The following is a 19,821-nucleotide window of genomic DNA, read 5'->3' as shown; positions in this document are numbered from 1 at the left end:
CTACGAAGAAACCAAAGACGACAATGTTTAAAATGTGTTCAGAAGCTTACTGTACTTTATGAAAATTTCATATTAGATAGGTTTGAGAATCCTGGATCTACAATATTGTGGTCAAAGCATCGATCTTCTTATAGTGGCGAAGTTTTCTTGGTTCTGTATTTGAAGAAAGAGAAACAACATGGGGATAAGAAAATGTATGAATTCACATAATACCTGATTAGAAAAACCAGAAACTTTTGAATTTTTGGTGACAGTTCACTGAGTTTTGATTTTAAATATGCCGAGTAAATAAGAAAATAGTCGCTTATTTAGAAGTTTGGAAAATAATGATGAGACCGATCGGATCAGTCTTGAGCCCGAATTAGAACCGGTACTGTTGAAACCCGAGAGTTATAATTTGCATACGTTCCATTGCAGATAATTCTCATTCAGGTCAGTAACACAGTTATGGATAGACTTTTTTGAAGATTCTAGGAGCATTTGGATTAAACGCTGTCTACTAAATTTCCCTAAATCAGAAAATTCATCACGGGTTTATTAAGCAGTTAATTCTCGGAACTGGAAACTTCAACTTGGTTTGTTGGTTTTAAAATGCGACAAGTTGAAAACCTAATTGAGATACAGAAATTTTAAGTCTAAAACTGGCCAAAAGTGGTAAAATATCGATAGAACGCATGACCACGTATGTCTCTTTTTGTGTGCGCTACTGCCGAAATTAGCATAATCTGAATCAATTTGTATGGTTACACTTTGACATCATAAATCATCCGGGACGAAAAACTATTTGGGAAGAAGGGGGGAAAGAACAAAGATTGTCTTGTCTAGGATTCAGAAACATTGGATCCGGATACAGTAAGATTTCAAAACTTTCCAAAAAAGGTTGCAAATGGAGAAAAAGGGAAAAAATTGAAAAACAGCAGGGCGGAACAATGGCATTTTTTCCACAAACAGCTCAACTAATAGTACAAAACTGAGCAAATAAAAACGGGGAAAAACGAAACGTAGTGGAAAAGAGAAATGGGAAAAAGAATTGAGAATTCAACGAGAAACGTGTGAAAGTTGATACCTAACGGGTCCAGGAGAGGATGCCGGATTTCTTGATTTGACTACTACTACTATAAAAACATAAAACACCAAAGAGACTCGGTTTTTTGACAGTAAAAGGCGGTTTTTAGGTCAATGACTCCCACCTCATAAATTGTGAAATTCGGAGAAAAGAGAGACAGATATAACACACAAAAAAATGAAAATGGTGTTGCGAAAGACACGACAGGTACATTCATACAAATATATCTCTATTTGTCCATCGCTTCCCTTCCAATTTTTTTGTATGTCGTGGTGTGGACATCATCAAATTAGTGCGGTTGAAGTGTGTTGCGGCAATTTTTTTTGTGTCCTTTCAACCCTTTTCTGGGCGTTTTCCTCGTTTAAGAGATTTGGTTCAGATACTTGTCCAGAGGGTGTGATGAATCGGTTCAGATGTCGTTGAGGGATTTGAGGGATCCCCCTTACAGTGTGATAATTAGTTTATGGGGGTTAGGAGGATCGTCTTAGGCTCAAAACTGAGAAAAATGCTGAAAAGTGGAGTTGAAAGCTCTGAATAACCTTTTGGCATTTTTTTTAAAGGATTGTTGGTTTGTGTGAAGAGTTTCAACCCCTCAAAAAATTATTAGTTCGTACTTCTTTCGTACCGCTCTGTAAAACTTGTTCTTGTTGAATGTATTCCTGTTAAGCAATTTATTCCTTTTTCACGCAAATATTTGCAGACTTTTTACGATTTTTTATCAATTTTATCAGAATAACATTGAAACATCTGTTTCCAAATCGAGTACTGAATGTTTCAACAGAAAACTCATGATTTTGAAGATTTTTGGTCAATTTTTGAATAATTCTTCATCAATTTCAAGACACAACCACTTTTTTCTCTGGAAAAACTATTTTTTTGAAACTGCAAGCGATAAATTTCTAATTTCTATTTTTCGTCGCGAGGGAGCGCGCCAATTGAAGAGACAGCAGACGCGACTTGTCAAAGGCGCATTGAATTTCACGGACGGGTCTCGCACCGACTCTCTACCGTACTGCAGCCGCCGCACGAACTCTTCGATTTTTCTCTTCAATCCCAAAAAGTTTTTATATTTCTGCTTGTTTCCAACCGTTTTTCTTCCCGTTTCCTTCATTAATTCTTATTAGTTACCTTATTAGCTTCATTAGATCACAAGTATGATTAGAAATAAATTATTCAGACAGATTTTTATCAAAAACTTGTAAATTAGTTTTTATAACTACGTTTTTAGTTTTTATAACTACATAAATACGAATCTCCGATTTCATCGAATTCAAAAAATTAAGTTCAATTCGTCATAATAATTCTGTCACAATTTTTTCTTAACTTATCTCCGTAAGGTATCGATTTTTCTATATTTGTTTGTTTTTCAGGTAAAATGCCCCCAAAGAAGGACCCGAAGGGAGGCAAGGCTCCCCCAGCCAAGAAGAAGGAGGGATCTGGAGGAGGAAAGGCCAAGAAGAAGAAGTGGTCGAAGGGAAAGGTCAGGGATAAGCTCAACAACATGGTGCTTTTCGACCAGGCCACCTACGACAAGCTCTACAAGGAGGTTAGTTTTTAACTTTTTTAAAGTTTTAAAACGGTTGTTTTCCCCTCATAAGATCACTCAATGGTCACAGTTTATTTTTTCCTTCAAATGACAATTTCCAGGTTATCACCTACAAGCTCATCACCCCATCCGTCGTGTCTGAGCGTCTGAAGGTGCGCGCTTCTTTGGCCAAGGCCGGACTCAAGGAGCTCCAAGCTAAGGGACTCGTCAAGTGCGTCGTTCACCACCACGGACAAGTCGTCTACACCCGTGCCACCAAGGAGGCTGACGTTATCGTCGAATAATTTGTTGATTTATTTGATGTTTAATAAACGTCAAAACGTTTACATACCACTTTCTTTTTTTTACATCGCACCAAAAGTCAGAAGATCAGCTCATAGAGTATCTCGAGCACTTTAAGTTCATCCCAAACACAATCCCCTTTTTTAGATGTTCGTCTTCCGTGTCTTAAACACGGTCCCGTATACAAATAGGACTGGGGCAAAAGATTTGATAGCCAGTGTGCATTCTTTTCTCACATCGAATCTTTTAGTTGGTCTGGCTGTCTTAATATCATGGAAACAGTTCGGTGGAACGCCAATTGAATGTATGGTACCATTGGACTTCACAAGTGCTTGGGTTCAGTACTCGAACAATTATTGCTGGGCTCAGCCGACATATTTCATACCATTCACAAGTGAGCTTGTTGAGCAAGTTATCGATCCAAGTGATGTTGTCGCTGACGGAATCACCGTATCAGGAAGAGGACCTGTTCCAAGATATGTGAAAAAGGGCGGTGAAAAGATATCATACTATCAATGGATGTCATTCTTCCTCTTATTTGAAGCTGCTTGTTTTCGTCTTCCCTGCTTTATCTGGAAATACTTCGCCAGCCAGAGCGGAATGCAAGTCGGCGAAATTCTAAGAGTTGCTTCTGATGAAAATAATGCAGTCCCTTTAGTGAAAAAGGCGAATATCGACACGTTATGCATTCATTTACGAGGAGTCTTGCGTTTCCAGAAACGTCTGAAACTGGTTCGAATTTTAGATCTAAACATACATCTTTACAATTGATTTTCAGAAAAAAATCGCTCCACACAAGATTCTTCGTTTTCTGAACATCAAATACTCTGCTTATTACGTAACATTCATATATTTCGTTGCGAAAGTTGCATTCTTGCTCAATGTTGTCTTGCAGTCGAATTTGTTGAATAGGTGAGAAATTTTATATTTGACGAAGTCAAGTTAGTTCAAAAACTGGAACAATTCATTTCCAGATACATGCTTCCTCATGATCGTCAAAAGAATTTCGGTTTCGATATGTGGAAAACGATATTCTATGGAAACTCGAATGGAAACGAATCCTGGCGAGAGAGTGGAGTGTTTCCACGTGTCACTCTCTGTGATTTCGAGACTCGCGACATGGGAAACGTCCAGATGCATACAGTTCAATGCGTACTTCTTCTAAATTTGTTCACCGAAAAGATTTTCGTGTTTTTGTGGGCATGGTAAGATTTTAAAAATGGGTTAATTGCAGATTTTCGAGATTTTTATTATTCGAGACGGCTAACAAGTTGGAAATTGCTGCCCTTCATCAAGTTGAAATTCAGGTACATCTTCCTCGGCGCCTTCACAGTCGCTAATCTTTGCTCATGGCTTTTTGCTGTCTTCAATGAAACCTACAACGAACATTTTATTCTGAATCACTTGGAGATGTGTGAAACGCCTTTCGATAAAGATAATTTGAGTGAGTTATCAAAATTAAAATGGTTACCGGAAAATAATGGTTCATTTTCAGAAAACCGCGAACATGTTCAACGTTTCATCACTCTCTATCTCGGCACTGACGGTCTTTTCCTTCTTCAACTAATCGCTCAACACGCTGATGTCGTGTTTACCACTGAACTTATTGCAGTTCTTTTCAAGACTTATATTGAGATTGAAGCACAAAGAGCGTAAGAAATTGAATCATTATTCTTCGATTTTTTTAAATTCAAATTATTCAGAACTTTGAAACAAATGAATGCAGTTCTCCCACTGCTTCGTCCGAATGAAGATGCTCAAGTTGAAAGTGCGATGAGCACTGCTCCATCGACAAGTCATAATCAAAGACGGCGTGGAACTGAACAAATGGAAAAAGCTCCGAAAGGAAGAGTGTGTTTTGATATCGGTGAAATTCGAATTTAGGATATTTTCGTTTCAGCAAGGATCGATTTCAACCCAACTTCGCCCATTCAACAGTTTTGAGGAGCCGGACGCGCCGACTAAAAAGTTTGATGATAGCAGCAGTGAAGACGAGAAAAGTAGCAAAAAGGTGAAATTTAAAGTTTTCATTTTTATATGTGTGTATCATTTTCAGAGCAGCAAAAAGCACAGTCCAACAAAAAGAAGAACAGCCCTGGCACGTCTGCCAATCCTCATCGTCCATCATTGGCTCATACTGGTTCACCATCATTCACTCAACTTGAAGAAAACGAATCCAAGGTTCCAAAAACAAGTGAGAGAAAGAATTGGTGACCTTTTTGTAATTAATTGTACATTTTTTCATGTTTATTACTTTCCTGCTCACACAATATTGCCTGAAAATTCAGTCATTCTCAATCCCCATGACTAGCTTTATATCAACTTACGGTCACATTTATATTTAGTGCATAATCTTAACAGAGCTGGTCTCTATTGCATTTTAGAACTCAATTAATAATAAATCGCATTTATGAATATGGTTTGGGAACTTTGGATGGGCAAATTATATAACTCGTACAGAAAAATTAAAAAGAAGCAACAGTTACATAAAAAATAATACATGCAGTGTGGAATCTATGCCGACAGAAAATATACAACAAAAATAAATATTTGATTAATCCCTTGGACTGTCACACAATGGAAGTTGAGCACTGGTTTCGGTCCACTGAAAACTTTTCGAGAGATTATGTCAGAACTTGCAGCAATTATTTTACCTCTCCAGTCTCCAAATCGAGTGCGTAGATGGTAGAATCACAATGATACGCACGTGGAGTCAACTTTACAAGCGAGTGAAGTGGGATGTCGATGTACGGAAGTTCAGAGAGTGGGCGATCGTAGAAGTAAGCAAGAATACATCGAAGTACTGCTTGATGAGAAACGACGAGAACATTAGCCTGAAATCATTACATATTACTGCTCTCTGCAAAAAGCTTATTGAAAAATTACCTGTCTCTCCAACTCCATAATAACCGGCTCCAAACGACTGACAACATCTTCATAACTCTCTCCACTTGGATAACGATAGTGATACTTGTCAGTTGCTCGATCGTCAGCTTGTTTCGGATATCTTTGAGTAATATCTTCATAAGTCAATCCTTCACAAATACCAGCATCCAACTCATCGAGAGCCTTCCAATACTCTGTATGGAAATCTGGTTTCAGTTGCTGAGCAGTTTGAGCAGCTCGTACTTTTTGAGAACACCAGACACGAAGACCAGGAACTTCCTCTTCTTCGAAGAAATCAGCAAGAGCTGATGCATACTTCCGTCCATCGTCGGTCAGTGGAGAATCTCCACCGAGTCGTCCCATTGCGTTATATTCCGACTGTCCGTGCTGGAAAATAATATAATGTTACATCTCGTTTCAGATACTCAAACTCACTCTTGTCAAATAGATACTTCTCGGTAAAAGATGAATATTCATGAGAAAATAGACAACTCGACTTTGAACATGGCCTCTAACTTGATGAACTTTGAATGATCTCCCCGCATTGATTACTTTTATGAAACTGAGACTTTCATGCTCCGATTCTTCCAATGGCTCGTATTGTCGTTTGTAGTTTTCAATTCGATTCATAAAATCTTCCTTAGCTTGTTCAGCAGTCATTAACCCTTTGTAATCTGGTGAATTGACCTGGAACGAGCAAAATGTTTTTAATCTGAAAACCATTGTGTCGTAAACTCACCTTGACATCAGTGACATTACTATCAATAATTGCTGGATCATCACAGACTGATTCGATGAAGAAGCATCGAAGTCGTTTCTTTTTGCAGAAGTCGATAATGATGCTCCGACGATCTTTCGTGGTGTTGGTGGCATCGAAGATAGCGACGCTCCCGCTTCCAGAATTCAAATAATCAGCCATGTCTTCCATTGCACGGCGAGCGGACTCACTGAAAATCTTTTAGTAGAGTTAGCTATTTTTTTTTAATATTATTAATTTCTTTTGTCCCACTTTCCATTCCAGGTGTTTTCTAATTTCCATTCGATTGCTGTCTGATTAGTCTTATTGTTAGTATAATTTTGTTCAAGAATTGCTTCTATACATCTGTTTGTTTTTCGATAAGAATTTTGGTTCAATCTGACGTCATTATTCTCAGTAATCGTACCATTACTGATTGTACCGATAAGATAGTATACATATCTATTATCTTATCTCAAAAGGTCACCCTAACATCATATATCATATGTCAATAACATCAAAAACTTACGCTCGAACTTTCAAAGCATCTGCATTATCAGGCGAAAAGAACGAAGCATTTGCTCCGTGAATAGCGTCGGCAGCGTTCGCATCTGTTCTTCGATACTCTCCCACATTGAACACTTTCGTCTTGAATCCAGTCCATTTGAGGTATCGGCACAGTTTCTTTGATATGTATGTCTTTCCACGTGCCGGTAATCCAACCATAACTATGACATTCGGAACGCGAACTTGGTCTGAAAAATTGACTTGAAATGGAAAAAAGTAAACATGTTCTTACCAGAAAATCCATGTTCATCACTATGAGCCACTTTTCGCTTCGTCGTTTCGAGGCCAGGTGGGATTTCCATATCGCTCTGAAAATAATATCAATATGTCAAAAAATGATCTATGCAATCAGAGCCGAAGAGACGCAGACATAGAAACAAAGGTCAGGAGAGCTTGAAAACGTGAGCTCGTGGCTCTCCGAATCGAGAAACAAAATGAAATTCTACACTCGATGACGCAATATAATGCTTCTTACTCTGCTGCTCGCAGTAAAACAAATTGAGATGTGTATTGATTTCGGATCATTTTTGAGGTTATTTGTTGATGCTCAATGTTGCTGATTTCAAACTAAACATGTGCTCAATGTATTCTTATTGACTATACTGTGGAAAAAGGGCTCGATGCAATCCAGAAAACAATTACAAAATCTAGGCCATAGACCGGCCAAGGAGGAACACAAAAAACACAAAAAAAATGGAGAAGGAGAATGAGAACAAGAAGAAAACAAGTCACAACACGGGCTGCCCGAGAAGAAGAAACGAGTAGAGCAAATGAGTGTAACGAAATGATAGACGCAGAAGGAGAGAGAAAGAAAGAGGAGATAAACAACTGATTGTCTCCGGGGACTCCCGTTTGATGTTGTGCTATTGAGTAGATTTCATTAAGATTAGAGAAGAAGGAGGAGATTATTTCGGATTTCAAACCTCGCTGCAAAAAGCAAACGGTGCGCGATGGCCTAGGATTCTAGGAGATTTCGGCCATGTCAAGAAAGGGGATGTCACCTTTTGACGAGGAAACTCTATGCATTTTAAATCTGAAACCTTTCGATTTTAGGCTCAGTTTGACTTGGTTCATGCTTCAAATAGTCCTAACGTTTTCAGTGGTTGGAGCCTTTACTCCATTTTATTGACATTTTATTGCATTAGGATAAGCTTTATTTACTATTGGATAGTTTTGAATAGTTCTCAAATTAGAGCCAAAACTAAAATATGAGATTGTGATCAACATTTTTTCATACTGGTTAAGCCGAGTACGATGAGGTTTTTACTATGACCACAGAAGTCGAGAGGAATGTTGAAAATCCAAAGGTTCCATTCCTTCAAGATAAGTAATCTTCAGATCTTCCTAATTTATTGCATTTTTTTTGAAATTTGAACTTCTTTATTGATTTACGCACCTTAATTGATTTTTTCTTTAAATTGATCTTTAATTTTCATCAATTATCTCTCCCATCAGTCAATATCTTCCCTCCTTCCCTCTCTTCTTTGTCTCTTCTTTCACAAACTTATCTATCTCTTCCCCGTGATATAACCTTTTTGTCTATAGCTTTTTTTTCTTCATTTTTCTTTACTTTTTCTCAGTTCTCATCCCTCTAACCTCTTCCAAGTTCCCCGGTGCCAATTGTCGTCATTTTACACAAAACAACGCTAAACTTCTCTTCTGCCTCGCCATCATCTTCAACAAAAACGAAAATTGAAAGATATGAACGGAGGAAGGAAAGATCTTCTTCATTATTGAAGGAGCCGTCCGTGTTTTCACATTGAAAAAAAGAGCTCAGAAACAAACGAGAAAGAAATAGTTGAAAAGACAAAGAGACGTAGAAAATGAGCTCTGGAAGAGGAGCAAACGGGAGCGAGGGTAGTCGTCCAATTTTGTTCTTGGTTGGGCACTCCCACCACAAATTCTACCCGGTCTTATATATATTTATGTGTCCTATCTCTCTTTTTTCTATTTCCGACGTTTTATGTCTCACTGAGAATCGGAAATTTTTCAATGAGAACACTTTCACTTTGTAAGTATACATCTTGTTGCGTTCTGACTGAATTTTCTGGAATAATGAAAAACACTTACATGGGTACTCGAATCCATCCTTTCTTCGCTTTTACGATGTAAGAAATTAGTGAAACAGATTGACGAAGTTTTGAAATTCAGCTGAAAAATTTTTCCTACTTGGTCCGCATTTCCCCGTACTGTCCAGTACACGCACAACTTGCTTGCTGACCGTAACCCAACCATAATTTTGAACTCATTTTTCAGCTTTCACTCAAACGTTCCTCAAAAGGCAGTTTTCCCGACTCATATTTTTTCCTTGACCGAAAAATTTTCCACATTTGCATTACCCATAACGTTCTCTCTAAATCCCTTGTTTTCCACTTCCGTCACTTTTTTTGCAGTAGTTTTCACAGCCCCACCTCTCTCTATTCTTCTTCACTTACTGGGAATGTGTGTATACAAATAATAAATCAACCTACTCTGCCAAACGCAACACCTGCATTTTATATTGTATTCAATCCTATTTTCTCGTCAAAATTTGGGATTCGAAACTACAATTTTTGAATCTCTAGGATTGATCTGTTGACTTTACTACTCCTACTGCTTTATGGCTCGAAAAATAGTTTTTCAAAGTTAAACTCAATTTTGCAAGAACAAAGGTGTCAAAAAATCATAAGTTTTCATCGTTTCGTCCTCTCCGAAATGTCGGAGCTCTTCTGTTTGCTTTTTTGGGTGGGCGCCGAGCAGGAATAAGGGAAAACCGAAAATCATCGATTTTTGTTTCATTTTTTCAATGGCTTTGGTCAGGCCATGGCCTATTTCATCCCAAGGGAATATAATTAGAATTCGAAACGGAAAAAACGTTTCTTCTTTCTCCTTTTTCTCCGTCTCCATCACCATTTCATACCAAATGAATGCATTGTGTTGTGTCACTTTTTGTACGTGTTTCGCCTTTTTCTCTCTAATTCTCTTTTCCACGTCATTCATTTTCCACACCGAAACAGGTTCTTTCATGATGATAAGACAGTTGAGAACCAAGGACTAAACTACTAATCTGAAGCGTCAGAAGAGACTTCCGTTTTCGTATTTCAGGGTCATCAACCAACCACAAATGAGGAATGGTCGAGGGCTGGTGACGTCGTTCATCGCTGCGCAGCGTCTAGCTAATCTTAGAAATACATTATGGAATAGACAGCAATTGGTAAGAATTTCAGCGTTGGTTTTCAATTGAAAAAATAACAGTTCCCCGTTAAATCCATCTGAATATTTCCCATTTTAGGCCTTCTCCTCATCAGTTGCCTCATCAAGTACTCCTCCAGTTCAAGAAGAATCCGAACAATTGGCTATTCGTTTTGAATATGGCCTCCCACTTCTCGATGTTCCACTTCCTTCCAGAAATGAGCCATGTCAATTCACGATGCGACCTCTGAGTGACTCAGTCGGATCTCTTTGTAATTTTTTGCGGCAAGAAGACAGAGGAATCGATTATGTGGCTGTCTACGGAACTAGTAAGTTCAGAATGCCATAGAATATTGTAATAATCGTCGTTACATGTTCCAGATGGAGTTAAACTAGCCACATGTACATCTATCGAGCATCTTCTTCAATTTGGAGCATTTCGTTTGCGTCTCAACGATAAATTCTACAATGTGTCGGTGCCCAAATCGGGAACGACGCCTTATGACAGTGATAAGTTAGTGTTCGGATAAAAATATAACTTTTAAATATTGAAATTAAAAATTCCATTTTTCTAGACTCCGCCAACTCGACGACCTTCGAGCCACAGTCGCCTCTTTACACGCTGCTCTCTGTGTCGATGAGTACAAACTGTCACGTGAGAAGAAACTTCTCCTACAACTGGAGAACGCTGAAACGCTTCTGGCACCGTTGCACGAAGCGAAACAAAGGATTGAACAGGAGTGTGAAGCACACACGGATCGAGTCATGTGGGGTGGATTCGCTGCGATGGGGGTGCAAACTGGTACGTACATTTACAAATGTTCAATATGAATTTGATTTTTTCAGGTCTCTTTGCTAGATTAACCTGGTGGGAGTACTCCTGGGATATTATGGAACCGGTCACCTATTTTGCTACCTATTCAACAGTTTGTGCCACTTTCGGCTACTACTTGTATACTAAACAGGTCAGAAATCAACGAATTATTCAAATTGTAAACAAATATTTCCAGAGTTTCGAATATCCATCAGCTCGTGAACGTGTTTACACAAAGCAATTCTACCGTCGAGCACAGAAACAAAACTTCGACATCGAAAGGTACAATCGTCTGGTGAATGAAGTCGAGGACCTCCGCAATCAACTGAAGCGAATGCGTGATCCTTTATTCCAACATCTTCCCGTTAGTTACTTATCAAATTTGGAGACTGAAAAGTAGATTAATATTCCCTTCACATTTCCCACTGTTTTTCTCTATGTGCTTGTATATTCTAGTCTGTTCAATTGTATTCAAAACTTCGTGTGTTTTCCCCCAGACTTTTTTCTCTTTCACAAATAACTTTGTCTTTTCATATTCTTGCCTTCGTTCGTCCCGATTTCTCATCCCCGCTTCATAGGTAATTTACGATGAATACAGAGTAATTTTCAATTTTACTAGGCTTTTCCGTGGATACAAACAATTTCAGTCAGTTCAACGATAGCATTCCCTTCTCAAAATTGTACGAATAGCAGCGTGCAAGTCGTATTCAACAAAGTTGGGCTGAAAATCATGTTTTTTTTTCAGAATTCAGGATGTTATTTTTCTGATTTTACCTGATTAAGAAGCAGCTGCTCGCCTTTCGAAAGGTTATCAATGAGAGCCGAAATCGGCTTTACTACTCCATTCATATGAACATGCTCTGAAAATGTCGGGATTTGAATTTACATTGAGTTTATCAGTTACCCTGATGAACACCAGTCTCCACAAGAATTGAGATGCATCTTTCGACGACATTTCTGGTTCGAACTCTTGGTTTCTCACCATCATTCCCTTCAAATGCCTCCAAATCCAAATGGTCAAATCGTCCGACACCTCCATGACGGAGATATCGATCGAAAAGACGTGCACCCAGTACATCAGACATTGGATTATCCCTGAATCGAATACAAGTTAGGAGAGAAATAAAGAATATATGTACTGTACCCAATCACATAAAGATATTTGACATCACCAAGTTTCATCGCTTTTGCCAGACGTTGGATACGGTGGGCCGCATGAAGGTAGCTGACCTGAAATTGAAAGAAATTATCCTAAAAGAATACATTTTCAAAACATCTTTTTTCAACATTATGTTTTAGAAAAAGTAAAATGAATTCTCCAATACCTCAGTTGGTTTTCCAAGAGTCGCCGTAAATTTCAAATGTTGTCCAGTCAATTTCTCATAGAGAGTATCCAACACATGAATGAATACTCCGTGTCCGATACGTGGAAGTTGTGATGCCACATCAGCCATCCATACGAGATCCACGTTGCAAGCTACGATCGGGATGTGATCAGGACGGAGGCCACCGGCGATCAGAGGGAATACCATTGTGTCCATTCCTGGAATTTCATGTGTTTTTGTTGCTTGTTCTCAAGCTTGAAATCAAGAATATGATATCAAGAAGATAATTTCAAATGTTCAGAAAAATCTCTCCATCGTACTCACTTCCATAAGTCAGCACACAATCCAACATCAACTGAAGTGAGGTCTCCCATTTCAATGGTTCACCAAGCATCACAATCGCTTCGATTGGTCTGAATCTCTTTCTCGCTGCTTCTGTTTCTTTTGGATCAACGTGTTTTCTCGAGAAATCAGTACAATCCAAATGAGGGAACCACTTGCGAAGGTGGTCGATTGTTGTCACTTTTTTGAAGCCAACTCTGAAAATATTTCATTGGAAAATAGACCAGGAAGAAGTTTTTATTCTTACCCTTTGGCAATAGAAGTTGCATTTTTCTGTCCAACGACAAGTACTTGTTTATCATGAAGATCAGTGAACATTCTCAATGGACTATGAGACATCAAGACGTGATCTGCAGGAATACGAAATCCAAGTTGCTCACTCAGTTGAGCAGCTTTGATCTTCTCTGTACTGTTTGTTCCATTTGTCAGAAATACCTGAAAGAGTTCATGCTCCTAAAAACATGAAAGAGAGACAAAATTACCGTAGGCACCACAAAGTTTCCCTTCTTATCCGTAATCAAACTGAATGCTTCTTTGACACGTGGCAGAAGATTTCTTCCTCGAAACAAGACACCGTCAATGTCGAGAACTATTCCGAATGGATGCTGAAACCGAAAAGTATTCTAATTGAAAACTCGAAATCTTCCAATTACCGCATGTCGAGTGCGAAGATAGAAACGTTTTTGTATGAATCTATGTATATTATTCATCCTTTTTACCCTCGCGATTGGCCCAGTAGAGATACTATTTGGAGAAATAAATTTTTGTTTTCGACACATGATTTGTGCTCTCACGTTTTTGCGGAACGTGGAAATTTACTGTTCTGATTTCCAGAGATTACAAACATCAATGGTTCGTTTTTAATAGAAAGTAATGTTTTATAGAAATACGTCATTTCAATTAGGAATTGATGCATCTACTGCCTGCAGAAAACATATCAGTGAGCACACGGACGGAGCAGTATAAAATTTTTTGAAATTGAAACAACTTTATTGATGTAGTATGTAAAATTCATAATGTTCCAGGTTTCCCTATTCACTAATTGATTTCTTTGACAATTATTTCTTTCGAAACTGGAAACTTCAGTGAAGCGTCTCTTATTCTATATTCATTTTCTCCAACAGATATTTCTTATCGTCAGTTTCCAATTCCCCTTGTCTGTATGGAGAAATGTTTGAACTTGTGGAGAGCTATAAAATTGATTCCTTTTGGATTTCCATCTTTTACAGACCGAGTTGTGAATGTCACTATGTTTCTTTTTCTCCTATCTTACAACCTATCGTTGAATTATTCATTATTTTATTCCGGAATGACAAAATAATGTTGTGAAACAGAAAAGGAAAGTGATCAATATCAATTAAGAGTTAAGATTTGAAATTCAGTGTAGCAACCGTATGCACATTTGAGAGAAAAGAAAAGAAAAGAGAGGAAAGAGAATTCAGATCTAGATCATTGTGACATCAATGGTTCCATTGGAATCGAGGAATTCTTTCCAGTTTGTCGAGAGATTTCCAGTTTTGATAAGTGTGAGGAGGATGAATGCTTCGCCGGATGCTGGTTCGAGAACCTGGAAAATAAGAAAAGTAAGTTACCAACTCTCAAAAAAAGAAAGAACTCACTTCAAACTGTGCACTGTCTGGATTGACATCAGATGGGAATCTCTTAACTTCGCAGAGGAATGTATCCGTACGATTTCCATTTCCCTTCTTCTTCTTTTTGTCGGTTTTCACTTCGAGAAGGAATCGAAGCGAGTGTTCGGTGAGCACGAATTCTGTGAATTTTCCATTTGCCAATAGACGAGATGGTTGGCTCGGCTGCAAACACTGAATGTTGAAGAAGTCGAGTTATTAAAATCAGCACTACACGCACTTTACAACTTCGCTCCACCGAACTCAATTCTTATAAGTTACGGTGGAGCGCGATTACAAAGATGTTAATACTCACTTTTTTGAACACGGTGACGAAGGAATTGAGAAGACTCTTCTTCTTTTTCAATCCATGTGCTTTCAACATAATCTCTACTTTTGTTCCAGAATCTTTGAGAACTGAAACTGAGACTGAACGCGTGCTGAGGTCTTCTGAAGATGTGGAAGATCCACGTGAGTTCGAGCGGACGGGTGCCATTTCTGGAAGGAGAATCATTTTTTGAAATGAAAATATTGAATTATTGTCGTGTTGGAAAACAAAAGTATCCACGTGAAAGGGTCACGTCAACAAATAATTTGTGAAACTCACTCGGTGACTCAAATTTTGTCAATCCGGTAACACTTCTGACAGGACTGTGAAGTGGAGATGGAAGTGGTTGAGCGTGCTTTTGATTGATCAAACTGTCCGGATTGGTATGAGAAGACGATCTTCTGGATGGTGGCTTCGATGCGTAGTTCTCCTCGATTATTCCCGGATCACGGTGGAGAACTTTGGCTAGAGAATGGAATGATTTACATGGGGATGGTAGAGGAAAAGGGAAGAGTTATAGAAACGTAAATTGGACATAACAACTGAAAACATCAGGAAATAGGAGTCCTTTTGTAAGAACTCTGAAACAGAAAAAAAAACAGAAAAGTGGGAAATATTTTCCCAGCAGACATTTGTCATATCCACTGAAAAAATTGATAATAGGAAAGATGAATAGGATAGAAAAAGGGATTAGAAGGAGCATAAAAGAAAAGGTTTTCTGGGTTTCTTGTAGATTTTTTGGCTCAATAGAATGAAAAGATCCATGGAAAAACAAATCAAACACGAGACGGCTCACTTTAGACGTATGATGTGAAACAGTAATTGTATTGATTAACATGCACTACTATTCATAATCGGATATTGGTTAGAATTCTTACGTAATTACTCAATTAAACTATTAAAAATGGATTGAAGCTTCTTGGATAATATGCTAACTCGAGACGTAACCCTCTACGCTTTTAGCGACTAAACGATCTGTATATTTCTCCATATTTGCATAGTGAAACACACGATGAAATCGATCAAATTTCCGTTCTATTTTGCCCCCTTTTTTGGCTGTTAGTTTTGGTTTCATTGTCATCTCTTTTCTCTTTTTGTCTCTATTTCACACTCAAACAATCAAAACGGGGAAGAAGAAGAAGTTGCATGCGCATACCTTGTACGATTTCCTCTTCCGGACGATAGTAGCCACGACTCATGATTTCTTTTCGAAGTTTGAAACAATTGATTGATTCAAATCTGAAAATGAAAAAGCAAGTAGAAGATATAGGGGTGATAAGCTGTCAGGGAAATAGAAAAAACACGGAGGGAGTAAGAAGAAGAAGTGGGAGAAAGGAGAAGACGAAGAGTGTAAAATGTTGCGGTGAGAAGAGCAAAACTGTAACAATTGAAATAAGAAAAGTTACTGCTTCAGTTATATTTCAATTGAATCTCAAAACTATTAAACTATTAAATTCAACAACGTTCTGGATTAAATATTAGTTAGCAATTGTTAAAATGAGTTGGCTCAAACAAAAGCAGTTCTTAAGTGAAACTAGGAAAACGTTTGATTTCGAGCACTACGTACTAGGATTTCAGAATCTTTCTGAAAAAATTTTGGAAGCACAGTGATACAGTGATAAAAATTCATCGAATCGAAACAAATAACATCGAATCGATCCAAAATTGTCTTCTGAATCAAGAATTTCCAGTAGGCTCCATTTTTAATCACAACTACAAAAATTGAAAACTCACTTGAACCTCCAAATAAAATTCGATGAGTTTTGATTTCTCAATTTTCGACATGTATTTATCGAGAAGCATCGAATTCCGAAGCAATATAGGAAATCAAGAGACCCAGAAAGGTTAGAAAGTGAGAAACTTCTTCGGGTTCGTCGGGCCACGCGGTTTCCAGAGAGGCGAGAAATATAATCGCGAGCACAAACACACATCCTATTGTTGTGTTGTACTGTATGGTGGGGAGGAGTAGAAGAGCATCCTTTTACTCACTCAATTTTTTCTTTTCTTTTATTTTTTGAATTGCGAAATGTTTTGTGGAAACGGTAGATAGAAGAGAAGTGGTGTGTTAGTTAGGTGACATATTTGTATGTTGAGAAGAATCCAGAGAGCAACTGAGATGACTCATCTGAATCGTCAGAAAGGTGAAGATTCAGAGTTTCGAAATGCTCATAAAATATCATAGAGATTCATAGGGGACAGAAGAATTAGGCGGTCTAGATTCAAGATAAACCTGTTCAGTCTAATTGCCACGAAAACAAAACAATATTTCCCTCGAAGCTGTGAAATCAAGTGCAAATAGGAAAGAAAGTTGTTTCTGCTTCTCATATTCTCTCTTCAATGACCTCATCTCTTATGCTTGCAACAGATGGACACCAGATGTTGACACCGTTCGTCACGTTGCTTTCAAGGGCGTGGGGCATAAGTTTTAAGCTTCAAGTTATATGAGCGGTTTATTAACATCTGAAAATGACTAACAGCAGGTGAAAACAATAAAATTCTGTTTCAGTAACAAAACTTCCATGAATCCATGCAAAGTCTATAATTTCACATCAAGGCAGCGTGGAACTCTCAGCAAAAATATAGAGGACAACAATAAGCGACATCTCGAAAATGTTATCTAGAGTTGTTTCAACAACTGATAAGTTGTCCTCCTCATTTCCGATATGACGCTAATTTCCCCTCAGTGAATCGATATCTTTCCAAAAATAGGAATAAACAAAAGAGTTTTCGAAAATAGAGAAATACAGAGAAGAGAAGAAGATGCGGGAAATTGAGCCTGACATTGGTTTTCACTTGACATGCGAGCGAAGAAGAAACGTCTCGGAAGATGGGGGAAAAGATGCTCCTTCTTCCAAATTCAATTAGAAATTGACGAAACGATGGACAACTAAAAGACGGAATTGGGTTGAAATATTGCGTTTTTGACAAGAAGCTTGATGAGGGGGTTATGTTAGGTAGGATGATGGAGATGGAAGTGGATGAGGAGAAACATTAACTTTACTGTTTCAATATCACTTAAAATATGCTGTGCTATATGTGATTCTCGTTGGAATTCCACGATCATGACCAACTTCAACAAACTTTGAGTAACTAAATAATCGGTAGACCTAGTCATCACCTGGTCACCAAAAAGATTATTATGAAATGCTATACTTACTAGAAAATGAATCGACAACCGGGATTAACATAAATAGAATAGATGAACAAAAGGTGAGTGTGGGAAATGACACAAACCAATAGGAAATCAGAATCCAAAATGAGGGAAATACAATGGGAAATGAAGAGATTTCGAGCATTGGCAGCTGGAAAAATATATGAGAAAACAGAAAATCGTTTTCGTTTTCTTTGCACCAACACCCTACAATTTTCACTTTTTCGAATCGATTTCGAAGTGGACATTCTAGAAACGGAACAAGAAGAGAAATCATTTTAACGATTATTGGATTTTTATGATTCTAACGTTTTTCTTCTTTCCGAGATTTAAGAAAACAATAAGAAAAGAGGTAGAGACGAAGAGAAATGGACAGGTGTTGAGAAAGAGAGATCTACCGAATTAGGCATGTAATTAGAGGGTGTCCACATGCGAGAAAGAAGTGTACATCTCAATTAGTTTACCTTTTCTTCTTCTATTCACGGAGGGCACTGTAGTGGTGTGGAAGGTTCATCATCATCGTCATGAATAGGTCGGGAATAGAAGAAGTTGAAGGACACTTTCCCCCCCGCTTTGTTAATGTATACTTGTTGATCATTTCGGTTTTACAGAAATGAGTTTTGTGAGGGGAAAACAAGTGGGAAGATTGACCGATGATATTGAGAGAATGAGCTGCACAATTTGGGCTAATTTTTTCGATTCACATTTATCGAAGCTTCCTGAAGTACTGTACAAATATCGCGAAAATAAGAGAACCTTGTGATCTCATGATCCAAAACTTCTTCATATCAGTTTCCTTTACAATAGTGAAAAAGTTTAAAACCATGCCATAGTTATTCAACTAAACTTAAAATAAACAAAAAGTAAAGGACCAACATGCACACTAACACATTCAATATTTGCTTCTTCTCCCCTCAATCCATTTTTACGATGACCAAGCAACAAGTGAGCTGAGAGTGTCAAGAAGGCGACGAAAGAAATGAGAGTTATGGATGGAAAAGAAGAGAAAGAAGGGACCTTTCTGGATGTGAAGAGAGACACACTTTTATGGATGAAGGGGCGGAGAGAAGAAGGGAAACATGACATTTCATTCGGCTCCTTCCTAGATGTCCCGTCTCAAACACAAAACACTTTGTCTTCGTATCCAACCCCTTCTCTTGGGCAACATCTATGAAATCTTAAGAAAGAACAAAAGCTTTGAAAGGGCGAGTTGTTGTTTTAGGAATTGGAGAAATTGTGAGGAGACTGTGTGTTGTTTTTATTGAGAAGTAGGAATGGTTTTAAGATGATGATGACGTCATTGATGATGTCAGGATGAACAGGATAACTGGATTGTGAAATAGAACAAGGAGGAGAATAAGTTTTTGGATGATTTTCGCTATTATGAATACATGATAGGAAGGTCCGAGGTTAGATCCTTAGTAAGCGTCTAGCGGTGTTTTTATTAGTTGTAATAGTAGACTTGAAACAGTATTTGAAATCAACTGATGTTTTAAAAATAACATTTTGAAACAGATTTGGACGCGTAAAGGAATACTTAAATATCACTGGAACCCAAAAGAAAAACTAAAATAATATATGAAAAGGAACAGTTATTTATATATCTTTCTGAATCACTAAAACTTGCAAATTCAAAATCTTGTGATATTTAAGAAAAGTCTTTACAAACCGAAGACAGAAAAATGTAAGAAATGCCCACATCTCTATCATCTCATAAACTTTTTTGTGGAAGTGTTAGTCACTAATTGGATAGACACACTTTAGAACGAACGGTATCTTAAGTGACTCACTGATACTCTTGATATCAAAAGGGCGGAAACTAAATGATATTTTGAAAGTTGACTCAACTAAAAGAAGAAGAAAAAGAAGACAGTACTTGAGTGAGAGATAGAAGGAGGAGTAAGATGATTGAGAAAAGATAAAAACAGATAAGAGAGAAATGATAGGAGGAGTGGTGATGAAATAGAAACGAATCACCT

General features: G+C 37.9%; 6 protein-coding genes across 6 annotated transcripts; 3 read left to right on the top strand and 3 right to left on the bottom strand.

Annotated features, from left to right (window-relative positions):
* Window positions 1-2,441: 2,441 nt before the first annotated feature.
* On the top strand, window positions 2,442-2,896 carry GCK72_013630 (uncharacterized protein; the record flags this gene model as incomplete). Its single annotated transcript, XM_003100883.2, has 2 exons — window positions 2,442-2,612; window positions 2,714-2,896. The coding sequence occupies 2 exons, from the start codon at window positions 2,442-2,444 to the stop codon at window positions 2,894-2,896; spliced, it is 354 nt and encodes a 117-aa protein (XP_003100931.1).
* A 145-nt stretch (window positions 2,897-3,041) lies between these two features.
* GCK72_013629 (uncharacterized protein) lies at window positions 3,042-6,178 on the top strand (the record flags this gene model as incomplete). Its single annotated transcript, XM_003100955.2, has 9 exons — window positions 3,042-3,626; window positions 3,673-3,806; window positions 3,869-4,099; window positions 4,202-4,338; window positions 4,390-4,546; window positions 4,598-4,745; window positions 4,795-4,905; window positions 4,951-5,088; window positions 5,945-6,178. The coding sequence occupies 9 exons, from the start codon at window positions 3,042-3,044 to the stop codon at window positions 6,176-6,178; spliced, it is 1,875 nt and encodes a 624-aa protein (XP_003101003.2).
* Window positions 5,449-7,385, bottom strand: GCK72_013628 (uncharacterized protein; the record flags this gene model as incomplete). The annotated part of the gene is made up of 7 exons (XM_003100907.2): window positions 5,449-5,499; window positions 5,549-5,728; window positions 5,781-6,167; window positions 6,216-6,467; window positions 6,520-6,727; window positions 7,046-7,271; window positions 7,316-7,385. 7 exons carry the CDS (start codon window positions 7,383-7,385, stop codon window positions 5,449-5,451), a joined length of 1,374 nt encoding a protein of 457 aa, XP_003100955.1.
* A 2,801-nt stretch (window positions 7,386-10,186) lies between these two features.
* GCK72_013627 (uncharacterized protein) lies at window positions 10,187-11,468 on the top strand (the record flags this gene model as incomplete). The annotated part of the gene is made up of 6 exons (XM_053729915.1): window positions 10,187-10,276; window positions 10,355-10,583; window positions 10,636-10,768; window positions 10,830-11,056; window positions 11,101-11,219; window positions 11,265-11,468. The coding sequence occupies 6 exons, from the start codon at window positions 10,187-10,189 to the stop codon at window positions 11,466-11,468; spliced, it is 1,002 nt and encodes a 333-aa protein (XP_053584687.1).
* Window positions 11,469-11,720: 252 nt separating this feature from the next.
* On the bottom strand, window positions 11,721-13,445 carry GCK72_013626 (uncharacterized protein; the record flags this gene model as incomplete). Its single annotated transcript, XM_003089892.2, has 9 exons — window positions 11,721-11,789; window positions 11,843-11,928; window positions 11,973-12,163; window positions 12,213-12,298; window positions 12,394-12,611; window positions 12,718-12,932; window positions 12,983-13,170; window positions 13,218-13,340; window positions 13,389-13,445. The coding sequence occupies 9 exons, from the start codon at window positions 13,443-13,445 to the stop codon at window positions 11,721-11,723; spliced, it is 1,233 nt and encodes a 410-aa protein (XP_003089940.2).
* Window positions 13,446-14,179: 734 nt separating this feature from the next.
* On the bottom strand, window positions 14,180-15,890 carry GCK72_013625 (uncharacterized protein; the record flags this gene model as incomplete). Its single annotated transcript, XM_053729914.1, has 5 exons — window positions 14,180-14,302; window positions 14,355-14,558; window positions 14,680-14,861; window positions 14,971-15,156; window positions 15,848-15,890. The coding sequence occupies 5 exons, from the start codon at window positions 15,888-15,890 to the stop codon at window positions 14,180-14,182; spliced, it is 738 nt and encodes a 245-aa protein (XP_053584686.1).
* Between the last annotated feature and the right edge of the window lie 3,931 nt (window positions 15,891-19,821).

Source organism: Caenorhabditis remanei, chromosome IV, assembly GCF_010183535.1.
Source record: "Caenorhabditis remanei strain PX506 chromosome IV, whole genome shotgun sequence".
Taxonomy (NCBI): domain Eukaryota; kingdom Metazoa; phylum Nematoda; class Chromadorea; order Rhabditida; family Rhabditidae; genus Caenorhabditis; species Caenorhabditis remanei.
The sequence above is the reverse complement of the archived record's forward strand: the minus strand, read 5'-3'. Positions and strand labels throughout refer to the sequence as shown.